This window comes from Doryrhamphus excisus, chromosome 4, assembly GCF_030265055.1.
Source record: "Doryrhamphus excisus isolate RoL2022-K1 chromosome 4, RoL_Dexc_1.0, whole genome shotgun sequence".
Classification (NCBI taxonomy): domain Eukaryota; kingdom Metazoa; phylum Chordata; class Actinopteri; order Syngnathiformes; family Syngnathidae; genus Doryrhamphus; species Doryrhamphus excisus.
This window is the reverse complement of record NC_080469.1, coordinates 22,336,085-22,351,800: the sequence shown is the minus strand read 5'-3', so window position 1 is coordinate 22,351,800 and position 15,716 is coordinate 22,336,085. Positions and strand designations below refer to the sequence as shown.

Genomic DNA, 15,716 nt, shown 5'->3' with positions numbered 1-15,716 from the left:
TTTTTATTTACAACATATTGCGCAACTGCAGGGTCTTGAGACACATGCTAACTCGCAAACTAGAGAGCTAGCGACCTAAACGGTAGCCTTCAAGCTATTGCCTTTAAATTTAAATAGCCAAAAACTTACCACTTCCACACAGATAGGGAGGATAACTATTAACAGTTATTTAACCTTTAACATGAACATTAATCAAACGTAATAAATTTTTCTGGGTATATGATACCATACAGCATCCATATCACACTTGCGCGGGCCGCACTAACATTAAACTTTCATATTAAGGCGGGGGCCTCAAACTAGTGTCCTGCGGGCCACATTTGGCCCGCGGGCCGCGTGTTTGAGACCCCTGATCTAATTGATTATCTAGTTAAATTGTTTTATTTTATTTATTATTAATTTAGTGTTTGCCCACTTCCTGATTTCTTATTTTTTCATGTTTGTCGCACGTAAATGTTTATGATCAAAATTAAATATTAGTCAAGGTTAATTTGAAATGAAACTTTTCATTATTAAGAGAGGAAAAAAAATCCAAACCTACACCCACACCATTAAAAAAAAATTACGTGTAATTAAGTGTCCCATTACATCTGGTGTGAAAGTAAAATACTAACAGTAAAATATGGTGGTGGTAGTATGATGGTATGGGGCTTCTGGACCTGTAAGACATCCTGACTTCCAACCAGTTATTAGCTTCCTTTTTCACACAGAGCTGTATAGCTTTGGATTGTTTTTTTCTCCCTTAATAAAAAGTTAAATAATAATAATAAAAAATATATAATAATAATTTTAATAATTAAATAAATAAAAACAATAAAAAAATTAAATCATAAATTAAAAAAATTAAAAATTAAAAAATTAAATTATAATTATAAATAAAATAAAAATAATAAAAAAATATGAAACATCTAAGTGTGACTAACATGCAAAAAAAAAAAGAAATCAGGAAGGGGGAAGACTTTTCCACTGTATTAAATGGACAGGATGGAGAAGAAAGGCCACATTTCTTCCAATCTAGATGCTTTGTGCCGCCAATTAATATGACATATGCGTGTGAATATTCATGCAAATGTGTTCTGAATAGGATGATTAAAAATCCTCTCGGAGGAAGTGCTGGCGCATACACAGCAGTGCATTTCTTTTTCCAATCAGAATTATAAAAAAGATCTTTATAGATGAAGAGGAAAAAGATATAAGATCAGTGTTTTATGGGGAAAAAACACTTTGTGATGAAGTGGATTAACATAGCACTGAATATGTAACGTGTGTGTGTGACCTGTGACACGGTGGGTGAGTGGTTAGCGCACATGCCTCACAGCTAGGAGACCGAAGTTCGATTCCACACTCGGCCATCTCTGTGTGGAGTTTGCATGTTTTCCCGTGCATTTGTGGGTGTTCGGGTGTCTGTTTTGGTCAAGTAGTTTGTAAAATAAATTACCCGCATAAAATGCGACTTATACTTCTGTATGTTTTTTTCGACCTAATTATGCATTTTTAGCCTTGTGCGACTTATACTCCGGAGTCCAGAAAATACGGTATGTGTCATTATTGCTTATCATGACAACTACATTAGGAAATATGAGTAAAAAAGGCAACTATAGGGGTGTTATTTCATGTCCACAGGGCTCTAATAATGTTCTACTTGTAAATATCCAATCCTACTTCACAGAAATTAACTTATTGTGATGGCTGCATGGTGGTCGAGTGGTTAGTGCGCAGGCCTCAAAGCTAAGAGACTCGAGTTCAATTCCACCCTCGGCCATCTCTGTGTGGAGTTTGCATGTTCTCCCTGTGCATGCGTGGGTTTTTTCTCCGGGTACTCCGGTTTTTCTTCCCACATTCCAAAAACATGCTAGGTTAATTGGCGACTCCAAATTGTCCATAGGTATGAATGTGAGTGTGAATGGTTGTTTGTTGTCAGTAACTGTTACATTTGTTCACTTCCTGCTTTCATAATATCGTTTAATTCATTCATTCATTTTCTACCACTTATACTCACTGGAGCCTATCCCAGCTGTCTTCGGGCGAGAGGCGGGGTACACCCTGGACTGGTGGCCAGCCAATCACAGAGCACATATAGACAAACAACCATTCACACTCACATTCATACCTATGGACAATTTGGAGTCGCTAATTAACCTAGCATGTTTTTGGAATGTGGGAGGAAACCAGAGTACCCGGAGAAAACCCACGCATGCACGGGGAGAACATGAGATGGCAGAGGGTGGAATTGAACCCTGATCTCCTTGCTGTGAGGTCTGTGCACTAACCACACGATCACCGTGCAGCGCCTATTATAGTTTTTTTTTTCAAGTAAAAATATTATAGGAATAAAATTATAATATCATTAGAAAATTCACAAAAATGTATATTAAGTACATAATATTAATATGATGAAAAATAATAATTTTAGTACTTTAGTAAAGTAAGTTTTGGAAAGAAAAAATTGAGGAAAAGTTACAATTTTATGGAAATTAATTCAGAAATTTAAGTAAAAATATTATGGGAATAAAATTGTTACATTTGTTCACTTCCTGCTTTCCTAAATTAAGTTTACGTTTTTTTTTTTGATTATTTTTTATTACGTACCGAAGTACGAGGCGATATGACCATACAATAATAATAATTTTAGTACTTTAGTAAAGTAAGTTTTGGAAAGGAAAAATTGAGGAAAAGTTACAATTTTATGGAAATTAATTCCGAAATTTAAGTAAAAATATTATGGGAATAAAATTGTTACATTTGTTCACTTCCTGCTTTCCAAAATTAAGTTTACTGTTTTTTTTTATTTATTTTTTTATTACGTACCGAAGTACGAGGCGATATGACCATACAATAATAATAATTTTAGTACTTTAGTAAAGTAAGTTTTGGAAAGGAAAATTTTTTTTTATAGAATTAAAATCATACCATGAGAATAAAATGTATGAAGATTATTGGAAATAGTATGGATGTCTGATATTGGTGTTTTTGCTGACTTATATTTATATTATATTTATATTACGGCAATGAGGGGTGGCTGGACTCACCCTTAGAGACACCCTGACAGAGCTCAGTCATTTGGGAGGAGCTCAGAGTTGAACCGCTGCATCTTCCCATCTGGAGGTGCCGGTTCGGGTTGGTCGGGTATCTCCGTGGTGGGCATGCCCAGCCAGGATAAGGCTGGGCATGCCCAGAAGGCAGACCTAGGACACGCAGACACGGGATTAGTATTATATGATTAGTATGATGCCAGCATCAAAGAATAAACAAACATCATCTTTTTCTTTACTTTTTAATGTCACCAGTCACTCAAAATCACAAGAGCTCCAAGTCGAAAGAACATCATTTGAGAATTCTAACTCACGTATAGTCAAAGCACGCAGACTTTGAAACCGTTTTTTTAAGAAAATTTGACCATCTTAGCACCTCATGCAATCGCCCACGCGTGCATGGAAGAGCACCTTTGCAGATAAAACTAAATGAGTCCTTGACTTGGTTCTTTTGGTCCACCGTGAGTGGGAGTGATGATGAATCTGGCTGTTAATCTAAAGTCATATTCCTACCACGACTACATTAAACATCTTCATTCACTCTTCAAACCACCAGGTATACTTAATAATAATGCCAAAAAACTGTATAAATAACAACATCAATATTATACATATATCCATTTTATATGCCGCTTATACTCATTAGGGTGGCAGGGCATGCTGGAGTCTATCCCAGCGGACTTTGGGGGAGAGGCGGTGTACACCCTGGACAATATAGTCGCCAATGCAGGAACCCACTCATGACGGGAACATGCAAACTGCACACGCAGATTTGAACCCAAACTCCTGACTATGTGACTATGGTACCCATTATGTCATTGTATGGTCATATTACCTTGTACTTTGGTATGTGACAAAAATTTTAAAAAATAAAAAAATTAAAATAAATAAAAAAACTAAAATATAAATTTTTGTGAATTTTCTTATGATATTGTAATTTTATTCCCATAATATTTTGACTTAAATTTCGGAATTAATTTCCATAAAATTGTAACTTTTCCACAACTTTTCCTTTCCAAACCTTACTTTACTAAAGTACTAAAATTCTTATTTTTCATCATATTAATATTACGTACTTAATATAATTTTTTGTGAATTTTCTCATGATATTATAATTTTATTCCCATAATATTTTTACTTACATTTCAGAATTAATTTCCATAAAATTGTAACTTTTCCACAACTTTTCCTTTCCAAAACTTACTTTACTAAAGTAGTAAAATTATTATTTTTCATCATATTAATATTACGTACTTAATATACGTACATTTTTGTGAATTTTCTCATGATATCTTAATTTTATTCCCATAATATTTTTACTTAAATTTCGGAATTATTTTCCATAAAATTTTAACTTTTCCACAACTTTTCCTTTCCAAAACTTACTTTACTAAAGTAGTAAAATTATTATTTTTCATCATATTAATATTATGTACTTAATATAAATTTTTTGAATTTTCTCGAGATATTGTAATTTTATTCCCATAATATTTTTACTTACATTTCAGAATTAATTTCCATAAAATTGTAACTTTTCCACAACTTTTCCTTTCCAAAACTTACTTTACTAAAGTACAAAAATTAATAGTACAAAAACTACATTTTCATGGGTGCGTCCGTTTTTTTTTAACCATTTGCATTTTTAAGAAAGAGTTTTTTTTACATTTTCATTATATATATATAATATTTAATATTTATATATATATATTTAATAATTATATATATATATATACACTTATATATATATTTATATATTCATTCATTCATTTTCTACCGCTTTTCCTCACAAGGGTCGCGGGGGGTGCTGGAGCCTATATAATATAATATATTATAATATATTATAATATATTATAATATATTATAATATAATATAATATAAATATAATATAATAATATAATATATACATATATAAAGAGGTTTTTTACATTTTCATTTAAATTAGTTATAATATATATATATAATATTATAATATATAACATATATATAAACTAATTTAAATGAAAATGTAAAAATGTACATTTTCATTTAAATTAGTATATATATATATAATAATATTATAATATATAATATATATGTCTTATATATTATAATATTATATTATTATATATATTATATTAATATTATATTATAATATTATATATATATATATATATATATATATATATATATATACTAATTTAAATGAAAATGTAAAAAACATCTTTTTTAAAAATGTAAATGGTAAAAAAAACAGACGCACCCATGAAAAGTTCCTTTTCATCAAATATGAGATATGGAAAATACATAAAATATTTTTTATTAATTTATTAACTAGCACATTAACTAATTTATTATGTAAAAATTGAGTTCTATCAGTATGGAAAAGCTTATAAAGTCATTTCTGATGCTTTGGGACTCCAGCCAACCACAGTGAGAGCCATTAACCACGACTGGCGAGACATGGAACAGTGGTGAACCTTCCCAGGAGTGGCCGACCAAGCAAAACGACCCCAAGAGCGCAGCGAGGACTCACACGGGAGGTCACAAAAGACCCCACAACAACATCCAAAAATTCATTTTTGTTGTCCTTTTAATTTTATTATTATTATTTTTATTTATTATTATTTTTATTTATTATTATTATTAATAATTTTTTTCCAATTTTAAAAAAAATATATATATATTTTAAAAGTTTTTTTGCACCCAATGTCAAATCACCACCAACAGATACATTTAATGCTAACTGCTGTTTTATTATGTCTTACTAATTATTATACATATGTCATATGCAAATACATAACATAATAAAATGATATCCATACCTCATCATCTGATCCTGAACCTTGGACTGCTGATGCTCTGATAGGAAGAAGCTCCTCCCACGCCCAGTCGCCATAGCGCCCCATCATCCAATCCCAACAGCAAGAAAAATAATATATTAAATAATATTATATATATATTAATAAAATACAAATAATATATTTAAAAAATAATTGTAATAATAAAATGTAACAAGCATTTTGTTGGTCGATTTTCTCTGTGAAATGATAAAAACAAAAACATGCATAGTATTTGGAAGATGGAGGGATAAATCTATTTGCTGTGTTGACACTTTCAGGAGCAATCCATGTTGCTAACGCTAGAGGGGAGTGTTGCCTAACTTCTATGCAAACGAAAAAATATTCCAAAGGATGTTAATGTATTTGCATAAAGTTGTTTTTTAATAGTAAGCAAACATAAATCATAGCTGTACCAAGTACAAATGTTATTATAAAGTACAGTATACACACACATACATTGATATACAGTATAAACATCACACATACAGCTTCATACCAATCACTTGATGTTTATTATAATAATGATTGGGTTTCCCTTTAACAGCAGCAGTAACAAATGTTGCTCGCAGGACACTAGTTTGAGCCCCCGCCTTGATATGAAAGCTTAATGTTAGTGCGGCCCGCGCAAGTTTGATATGGATGCTGTATGGTATCATGTACCCAGAAAAAATTATTACGTTTGATTAATGTTCATGTTAAAGGTTAAATAACTGTTAATAGTTATCCTCCCTATCCGTGTGGAAGTGGTAAGTTTTTGGCTATTTAAGTTTAAAGGAAATAACTTGGAGGCTACCGTTTAGGTCACTAGCTCTCTAGTTTGCGAGTTAGCATGTGTCTCAAGACCCTGCAGTTGGGCAATATGTTGTAAATAAAAAGAGTATAAATGTGACTATAGTCGTGTTTTGTCATGTCTACAGGGCTCTAATAATACTTTGTTCATTTTAATCTGAAAAAAAATAATTTTGAAAAAATAAAGTTTTTATTATTTGCCGTTTTATTATTATTATTATATTTATTTATTACTGATTGATTGATTTTCTTTTTTTTTTTTTTTGTGCCGAAAAATACAAATTAAGATATTTGAGAACAGTGGAATGTTTTATCAGAGCTTTTATTGTGGAAAATCGGAACCAAAGCACTGAAAAAGTTTGTATATTTTTCTGTTTTTAATAAATGTTGTTTTTTTTTTTTTGGAAAACCTGATGCGGCCCAGCCTCACCCAGACCCTAGCTCCAGTGGCCCCCAGGTAAATTGACTTTGAGACCCCTGTGTTAAGTGGACCACAGATTAACCGCAGTGTTTGATGCCTGGCATGAATTAAATGTAATGTACGTATCTATCCATCATTATCATCATCTCGAGCTGGGCCTCGTAAGGCATTGAAGGGCAGACTAAACGTAACATGTTGTCGTGAACACATTAGCAGTTGCATTAGCGACAAAACGGCATAATTCATTATGAGCATGCAATAGCCGTCGCTTGTCTACAGGAAGGAGACAATTAGTTGGAATATTCTGTTGTGACAGCCTTTTAATTAGGGCCACAGAGCCAGTTTGTGTGTGTGTGTGTGAGGCACACACACTCCGTAATTACACTCCTGTGTGCCTGTGCGTCACTACAAACGTCATGTTACAGTAGGAGGAGCCGTGTGGACGTGTGATGTCATTGCCTGTCACATACAAGGTGAAACATGCTGCATATTGATTCAGTTCTACTCGGAAGGATTGAAAGCAAAAAAAGGTCATCATGGATGTTAAACACTGGATGGCTGCTCACGACTAGCAGCCGAGTAAGATTACTACAGCAGGATTTATGCCAAATGGAAAACTAAATGGGAGGAAAAAGCAGGAAAAATATAACAAAGGGAAAATGTCACAGGGCACATATAGACAAACAACCATTCACACTCACATTCATACCTATGGACAATTTGGAGTCGCTAATTAACCTAGCATGTTTTTTGGAATGTGGGAGGAAAACCAGAGTACCCGGAGAAAACCCACGCATGCACAGGGAGAACATGCAAACTCCACACAGAGATGGCCGAGGGTGGAATTGAACGCTGGTCTCCTAGCTGTGAGGTCTGCCCGCTAACCACTCGACCGCCGTGTGTGGCAAAATGTAGTTATTGGTACCAACATTTCTGATTTTTTTTGTAACTTTTGTTCAATTTTTTGCATTTTTGCTGTTTTTTGGTTTGATTTAATGTCTAAATCTTCCAATATCCCCTGGGCCACAACTTTGGACCCCCTGCTTTTCAATAATATCATATTTTTATATTCATGACAGGGGTTGCACGGCGGACGAGTGGTTAGCACGCATGCCTCACAGCTAGGAGACCCGAGTTCAATTCCACCCTCGGCCATCTCTGTGTGGAGTTTGCATGTCCTCCCCGTGCATTGCATGGTTTCCTCCCACATTCCAAAAACATGCTAGGTTAATTAGCGACTCCAAATTGTCCATAGGTATGAATGTGAGTGTGAATGGTTGTTTGTCTATATGTGCCCTGTGATTGGCTGGCCACCAGTCCAGGGTGTGCCCGAAGCTGGGCACACCCAGCTAGGTAGGCTCCAGCACCCCCCACGACCCTTGTGAGGATAAGTGGCAGAAAATGAATAATATAATATAATATAATATAATATAATATAATATAATATAATATAATATAATATAATATAATATAATATAATATAATATAATATAATATAATATAATATAATATAATATAATATAATATAATATAATATAAAATTACGACAATCAAATAAAACAACAAATAAAGTTAGGAAAAAGGCACAATATTATGGGAATAACATTAAAGTCTTATGGGAATAAAGTCAAAATGACAAGTTAAAAATGTTTAAATAGTTGGGGAAAAAAACCCCCATCAAAATATGAATATTGCATTTTAATGAGAAAAAATGTTGAATACAAGAATAAACTTGTAATACAAAAAGAAAAGACAATGACAATTTAGTGGTATAGAGTTGAAATATTACATATGTTGTTTTTTTTTAAGTCGGAATATTATGTTGAACAAACAAAACGACAATTAGAGTAGTCTTTTTTTTTTTTTTTTAAATGTGGTTGCGGAAAAAGTTATAATGTCCCGTCGATGAAGTCAAAATATGACAGAAATCAAGTCATCAGGAATTTAGAAAGATTTAAAAAGAAAGTTCAAATATTTGTGCAGTTGATACAATAAATATAATAATAATAATAAAACGGCAAATAATAAAAACTTAAGAAACCACATATAGTTGGTGGGTAGACAAATTATTTTTTTTCAGATTAAAATCAAACAAAGCATTATTAGAGCCCTGTAGACATGACAAAACACGACTATAGTCACATTTATACTCTTTTTATTTACAACATATTGCGCAACTGCAGGGTCTTGAGACACATGCTAACTCGCAAACTAGAGAGCTAGCGACCTAAACGGTAGCCTCCAAGTTATTTCCTTTGAACTTAAATAGCCAAAAACTTACCACTTCCACACGGATAGGGAGGATAACTATTAACAGTTATTTAACCTTTAACATGAACATTAATCAAACGTAATAATTTTTTCTGGGTACATGATACCATACAGCATCCATATCTAACTTGCGCGGGCCACACTAACATTAAACTTTCATATCAAGACGGGGGGGCCTCAAACTAGTGTCCTGCGGGCCACATTTGGCCCGCGGGCCGCGTGTTTGAGACCCCTGACTTAACACTACTTCGCTTTTGATGGCTTGTGCCATCATAGTTAAAGTCTTGGTATAACACTTTGGAATGGTGGTTTGTGATTGGCTGGTGACCAGTCCAGGGTGTACCCCGCCTATACACACACACACACACACACACTGTACATATATTTTCCTCATTTTTCAGCCTTTTTTTTATTGAGTTGTGGGCTCCTATAGAGCAGCTACACACAATAACCCCGCACAGAAAGCTTTCTAGTTCTTCCAGAATCCCCTCCTATTCAGCTGTATTGCTTTGGATTTTGTGCTTATCAAGGCGTATCATATCAAGGCGGGGGCCTCAAACTAGTGTCCTGCGGGCCAAATTTGGCCCGCGGGCCGTGTGTTTGAGACCCCCTGACATAAACGTACCATTAGAACACACGGATATTCAATTGACATTTAAACACAACTCCAGATGGGGGAGGGGAGCTAACGCGCTAACTATTAAAGAGCCATTATGGTCCCCGGAACCTCAGTTTGGAGAACCAAGCTCTAACGCAGCCCTCCCCTGCACATCCATCCATCCTCCTGCGTGTGTCTTTCCTACAAGGACATTCCTCCTTCACAGTGCTGAGAAATGTTAACCTCTTCAGTGCCGGCACGCATGCCCCCCCCCCCCCCCCCCCGTACGACACACACCTCATTGCTGTGAGCGGAGTTCACCTGCAGACCGGATCACAAGGAGCGGGACGTGAGCAGCTCTACGGATTCACCATCCATCCAATCAGAAGCGAGATAGATAGATAGAGAGAGAGAGAGAGAGAGAGAAAGAGAGAGAGAGGCTTGGCACCATCCACTCAGTGTGACATTGTGATTTCTGCTGCTTGGTGGAGGATTTCACAGGAAGCTGGAAGAACAAACAGGACATTGAATTGTTTTGCCCCCCCTCCCCTTTTACACACCTTCTCAGTCCCGTCAAGAATCCTGTATTTCTTTCTTCTTCAAGGATTTTTGTTCTGTCTTGCACTCTACCTCCTTTCTTGATTGGCAGCCGCTACCCCGGACTCAAGCAGCGGTGGCTGCTCGGGATTTGCACCCGACATGAGCGCACTGAGAGCCGGCGACAACGGCGGAGGGGTAGAGTCTCCGTCGTCGAGAAAAGGGTCGTCGGGACCGTGGCGGATTTACTGCTGCTGGTGGTGGTGGTGGTGGTGGGGGTGCTGGGTAGTGATGGTGGGGATGGCGACTGGCTCCGGGGACCCGTGGTTGTCCGCGGAGGCATGCCCGTCCTCCTGCACCTGCAGCAGCACCAGGATCTCCTGCGTGGACCCGGAGAGGGGCGTCAACGCCTTCCCGGTCCTGCAGAGCGAAGCGGAGATGGAGAACATCACCGACATGTGAGTGTGTTCACCCCGCCAAAAATCCACCCCCCCTCCAATATTCATAATATGAATATTGGTATTATCATAACACAACTCATCCAACCCAAAATATTAACATTTAAATCAAGCATTTCAATAATTACAGTACAGTTTAATGTGCTGACACATATTGCATAACAGTCTATCCTCCTTTATAGCACATATTTGTCCTGTAATATTTCATAAATCTCATTAAAAAAACATTACTATGATAAATGGATGCATTGTCCAAATATGACACACAAACACACACACTATGGCTGTGATTGTGTATTTATGAAGCACACAAGCAGAGAAAAATCAATTTTTGCAAGTGATTTTCTCAGCCGGTGTCAATGCTGTTGCTGCTTTTTTGGGGTGAAAACACAAATATTAGTATTATCATAATATTCATATAATAAACACAACTAATCCAAATCAAAATATCAACATTTAAATCAAGCATTTCAATAATTACAGTACAGTTTAACATTGATGACACATATTGCATAACAGTGTATGCTCCTTTATAGCACATATTTGTCCTGTAATATTTCAGAAATATCATTTAAAAAACATTACTATGATAAATGGATAACAGAAATGTGTATATGTGCACATAGCATTGTCCAAATATGACACACAAACACACACTACGGCTGTGATTGTGTATTTATGAAGTACACAAGCAGAGAAAAATCAATTTTTGCAAGTGATTTTCTCAGCTGGTGTCAATGCTTTTTTGGGTGAAAACCCAAAATTATAAGACAAAATATGTCTACTATAGTCATGAAACCGGTGGATGGTCACTTTGTTTTCCTTTTTGGTCAGAGATAAACACCAATCTGTGGCCTTGGACGGTCCTTGGTTGCCTCCTCCCCACACACTACACACACACACACACCTTCTTGTTTTAAATAAGCAAGCAATCAACTGAAAAGCATGCCGAGTGCTTTGCTTGAAGAAAACATCCAAATTAGTCATGGCGGTACAGGATTCCGAAGCACTTTACTACAAAATAAAAACAACCTAAGATGTTTAAGAGCGGGCGGCACGGTGGACGAGTGGTTAGCGCGCAGACCTCGCAGCTAGGAGACCAGGGTTCGATTCCAAACCTCGGCCATCTCTGTGTGGAGTTTGCATGTTCTCCCCGTGCATGCATGGGTAATCACTAAACTCATCACACAGCAACTTAACACTCCCAAGTTATAACTAATATATATATATACAAACATATACCAATATATCGGCTGCACAGTGGGAGAGAGGGGTTAGCGCGCAGACCTCACAGCTAGGAGACCAGGGTTCAATTCCACCCTCGGCCATCTCTGTGTGGAGTTTGCATGTTCTCCCCCTGCATGCATGGGTAATCACTAAACTCATCACACAGCAACTTAACACTCCCAAGTTATAACTAATATATATACAAACATATACCAATACGTATATCGGCTGCACAGTGGAAGAGAGGGGTTAGCGCGCAGACCTCACAGCTAGGAGACCAGGGTTCAATTCCAAACCTCGGCCATCTCTGTGTGGAGTTTGCATGTTCTCCCCCGTGAATGCGTGGGTTTTCTCCGGGTACTCCGGTTTCCTCCCACATTCCAAAAACATGCTAGGTTAATTAGCGACAGCAAATTGTCCATAGGTATGAATGTGAGTGTGAATGGTTGTTTGTCTATATGTGCCCTGTGATTGGCTGGCCACCAGTCCAGGGTGTACCCCGCCTCTCGCCCGAAGACAGCTGGGATAGGCTCCAGCAACCCCCGCGACCCTCGTGAGGAAAAAGCGGTAGAAAATGAATGAATGAAGAATAACGAAAATCAATCAATCAGTAATAAATAAATATAATAATAATAATAAAATGGCAAATAATAAAAACTTAAGAAACCACATATAGTTGGTGGGTAGACAAATTATTTTTTTCAGATAAAAATGAACAAAGCATTATTAGAGCCCTGTAGACATGACAAAACACGACTATAGTCACATTTATATTTTTTTATTTACAACATATTGCGCAACTGCAGGGTCTTGAGACACATGCTAACTCGCAAACTAGAGAGCTAGCGACCTAAACGGTACACGTCAAGTTATTTCCTTTAAACTTAAATAGCCAAAAACTTACCACTTCCACACGGATAGGGAGGATAACTATTAACAGTTATTTAACCTTTAACATGAACATTAATCAAACGTAATATTTTTTTTCTGGGTACATGATACCATACAGCATCCATATCAAACTTGCGCGGGCCGCACTAACATTAAACTTTCATATCAAAGGCGGGGGGCCTCAAACTAGTGTTGTGCGGGCCACATTTGACCCTTTACAACCTGCGTTTATTGACCTAAACCGCAAAAAGGACAGGGGACAATTAGCAAGAGAGGTATGTTATATACTTTACATATAAAAACTTATTTTTCAAACTTTAATAATGATTTGAGGTGCATAAGAAAGTGGAAATGGCGACACAATGTATTGAATAATACAGCAGCAACAGAACCAATGTTGTAATATTGGTCAAGTGCAAACTGCTCAGTCAGCAGGTACAAGCTGAGTAATGGTAATGGTTTAATTTAATTTGAACATGCATCAGATTACAATTGAATGCATCACATAATCAGTTCCCAGTTCCACATGTCCAAAAGGAGTAGGAAGAAGCAAAGCTTATTAAATCCTACCCCTCCATCTGGTACTTTTACAATCAGTAACTGTTACATTTGTTCACTTCCTGCTTTCCATAATACAGTTTAAGGTTTTTTTTTTTTTAATAATATACCTCGTACCAAAGTACGAGGTGATATGACCATCCAACGACATAATGGTTACCATAGTAACTGTCAACATAGTGATATATATAGCACATCATGACTGGTTCAAGACTCTTCATCCTTGTATTTAGCAAAGTATTGGATGACATTTTTAGCTAATTGGTTATTTTTAGCCTTATCCATTATTTTAGCTGTTAAAAGATGAACTATATCAGCAAGTTTAAGTATTTGTGATTTTAGAAATAAGGAGTTAGTATGTTCTCTGTAGGCGGCATTATGAATTATCCTTACTGACCCTTGCAGTACATTTAGAAAGTGAAGATTGCTTTTATAGTTATTACCCCACATTTCCACACAATGAGTGGGACCAATCATAGCCGAGTGGGTGGGCCCGGAATCAGGCTGTGGGTGGAATAAATTAAAACAGACAGTTTTGGAAATCCAAGGAAATACAGCTGGAATAGGTGCAGATTCTGGAAGATCTAGAAAGGGAAATAGGCTGTTCAATTGATGAAAAGTTTAAGACCGTTGCAAAAGAAAACACACAATCCCCCTAAAATACAAATAAACCATTCATGAAAGGACTTCTTTTGTTAATTACCTGAAACTGTGGCTTGGGCGGAATGTTAGAATCCAACCACCAACCCCAAATGTTCTCAATTGGATGAAGAAGAGTGAGCTTATCCCTCTGGAAGAAGTTCTTAGTGAAGTGCGGCATTGTCCTGTTGAAAAAAGCCACAAAAGTCATGAGGGATGCCACCTGCAACATCTCCACAGAGCCAGCTTCTTGTTTGACGCCCCCGCACAACCTGAAGCTGCATTGTTCCATGGAAGGATCATGATCGTGCCCTTCCACTCCACTGTGTGTTACGCCGGTAACGTTGGAAACCATAAGGACCATAAAAGTTCCATTTTTTTCTAATTACAGAATAAACCTTCCCATGTTTGGTGCAACGGGCGATTCACAGATGTTGCCTGTTGGTTATTATCGGACTGAACTCAGCATCGGTAACAACCTTCATTTTGGTCGAGGAACGTGCCGTGTCTTGATGGACAGCCATTAGGAAGCTCCATCATATTTTTGGGGTCGACCACTTGACTTTTTCGTTTCAAATGCGTCCAACCTCAGCAACCTCATTTTTTTAAAAAATCTACTTTGAGCGGTAATCATAAGGGCTTTATCGCCGCTGTTTAGTGTCGCTCCGGAATGTTCTCCTTTGCTTTGCCGCTCGGTTTAACAAATGAGCCGTCTGACACATACATCTGGTATCTTCTGACAGCTACATCGCCAACCAGAGCAGCTTCTCCTCCATCAATGACAAGGACCTGCACTACTACAAGAACCTCAGGAACCTGTGAGTTTTTTTCCACAGATTGATTGATTGATGCACTGGAAAGAATTTTTAAAAATCATGTGTTTATTTTTAATATATTAATTTAATATTTTATTAATTAATTTTCCGATTAATTAATTTTTCTAATGTAATTTATTGAGCCGGATGATGTGTACATGGAATTTAAGATAATTTTTTATTCTGAATTGTAAGCATTGGTTATCAAAGTGTGGCCCATGGACCAAAGGTGGTACCCAAGAAACTCCCAAGTGGTCGCTGTCACACCCAACGATGAAATCTAACTACCTTTCTGACCTATAAATGTTGTTACAATGTCGTATTCTCGTGTTAATCGAACACAAACAATACGTTAGCCAAAGCTAATGAGGTTTGCTCATTTGGAATCGAGCCTACTGACGTCAAAGTGATCCGGACTTCCTTATATCGGCTGCAGATTCCCTGCAGTCAGTAAACACAGACTTACGCAACTCTTGGGAGTGTGACCAATCACAACGGAGTAGGCGTACAGACCGTTTGCGTCGGAAGCAGGAAGTCAGTGGAAACACTGCAGAACGAGGTGCAGAATCCGGAAGATCTAGAAAGCGTTCTGTGCGGGTCAAGCACCGAGGTCCACTTTAAAATTTTGTGATTTCATACGATCAAGTTTTTTAAAAAAAT

General features: G+C 36.6%; 1 protein-coding gene across 5 annotated transcripts in view; it reads left to right on the top strand.

Moving 5' to 3' along the window:
- The first annotated feature begins 10,291 nt into the window (after window positions 1-10,291).
- Window positions 10,292-15,716, top strand: part of ntrk2a (neurotrophic tyrosine kinase, receptor, type 2a) — a 112,673-nt gene continuing 107,248 nt past the window's right edge. For 4 of the 5 annotated variants that reach the window (XM_058069945.1, XM_058069944.1, XM_058069941.1 and 1 more), the window contains exons 1-2: window positions 10,292-10,926; window positions 14,985-15,059. In XM_058069945.1, the coding sequence (XP_057925928.1) occupies window positions 10,631-10,926; window positions 14,985-15,059 (371 nt within the window). In that variant the 5' untranslated portion in view covers window positions 10,292-10,630. The remainder of the gene's footprint in view (window positions 10,927-14,984; window positions 15,060-15,716) is intronic. The other variant, XM_058069942.1, reaches the window with a different exon arrangement.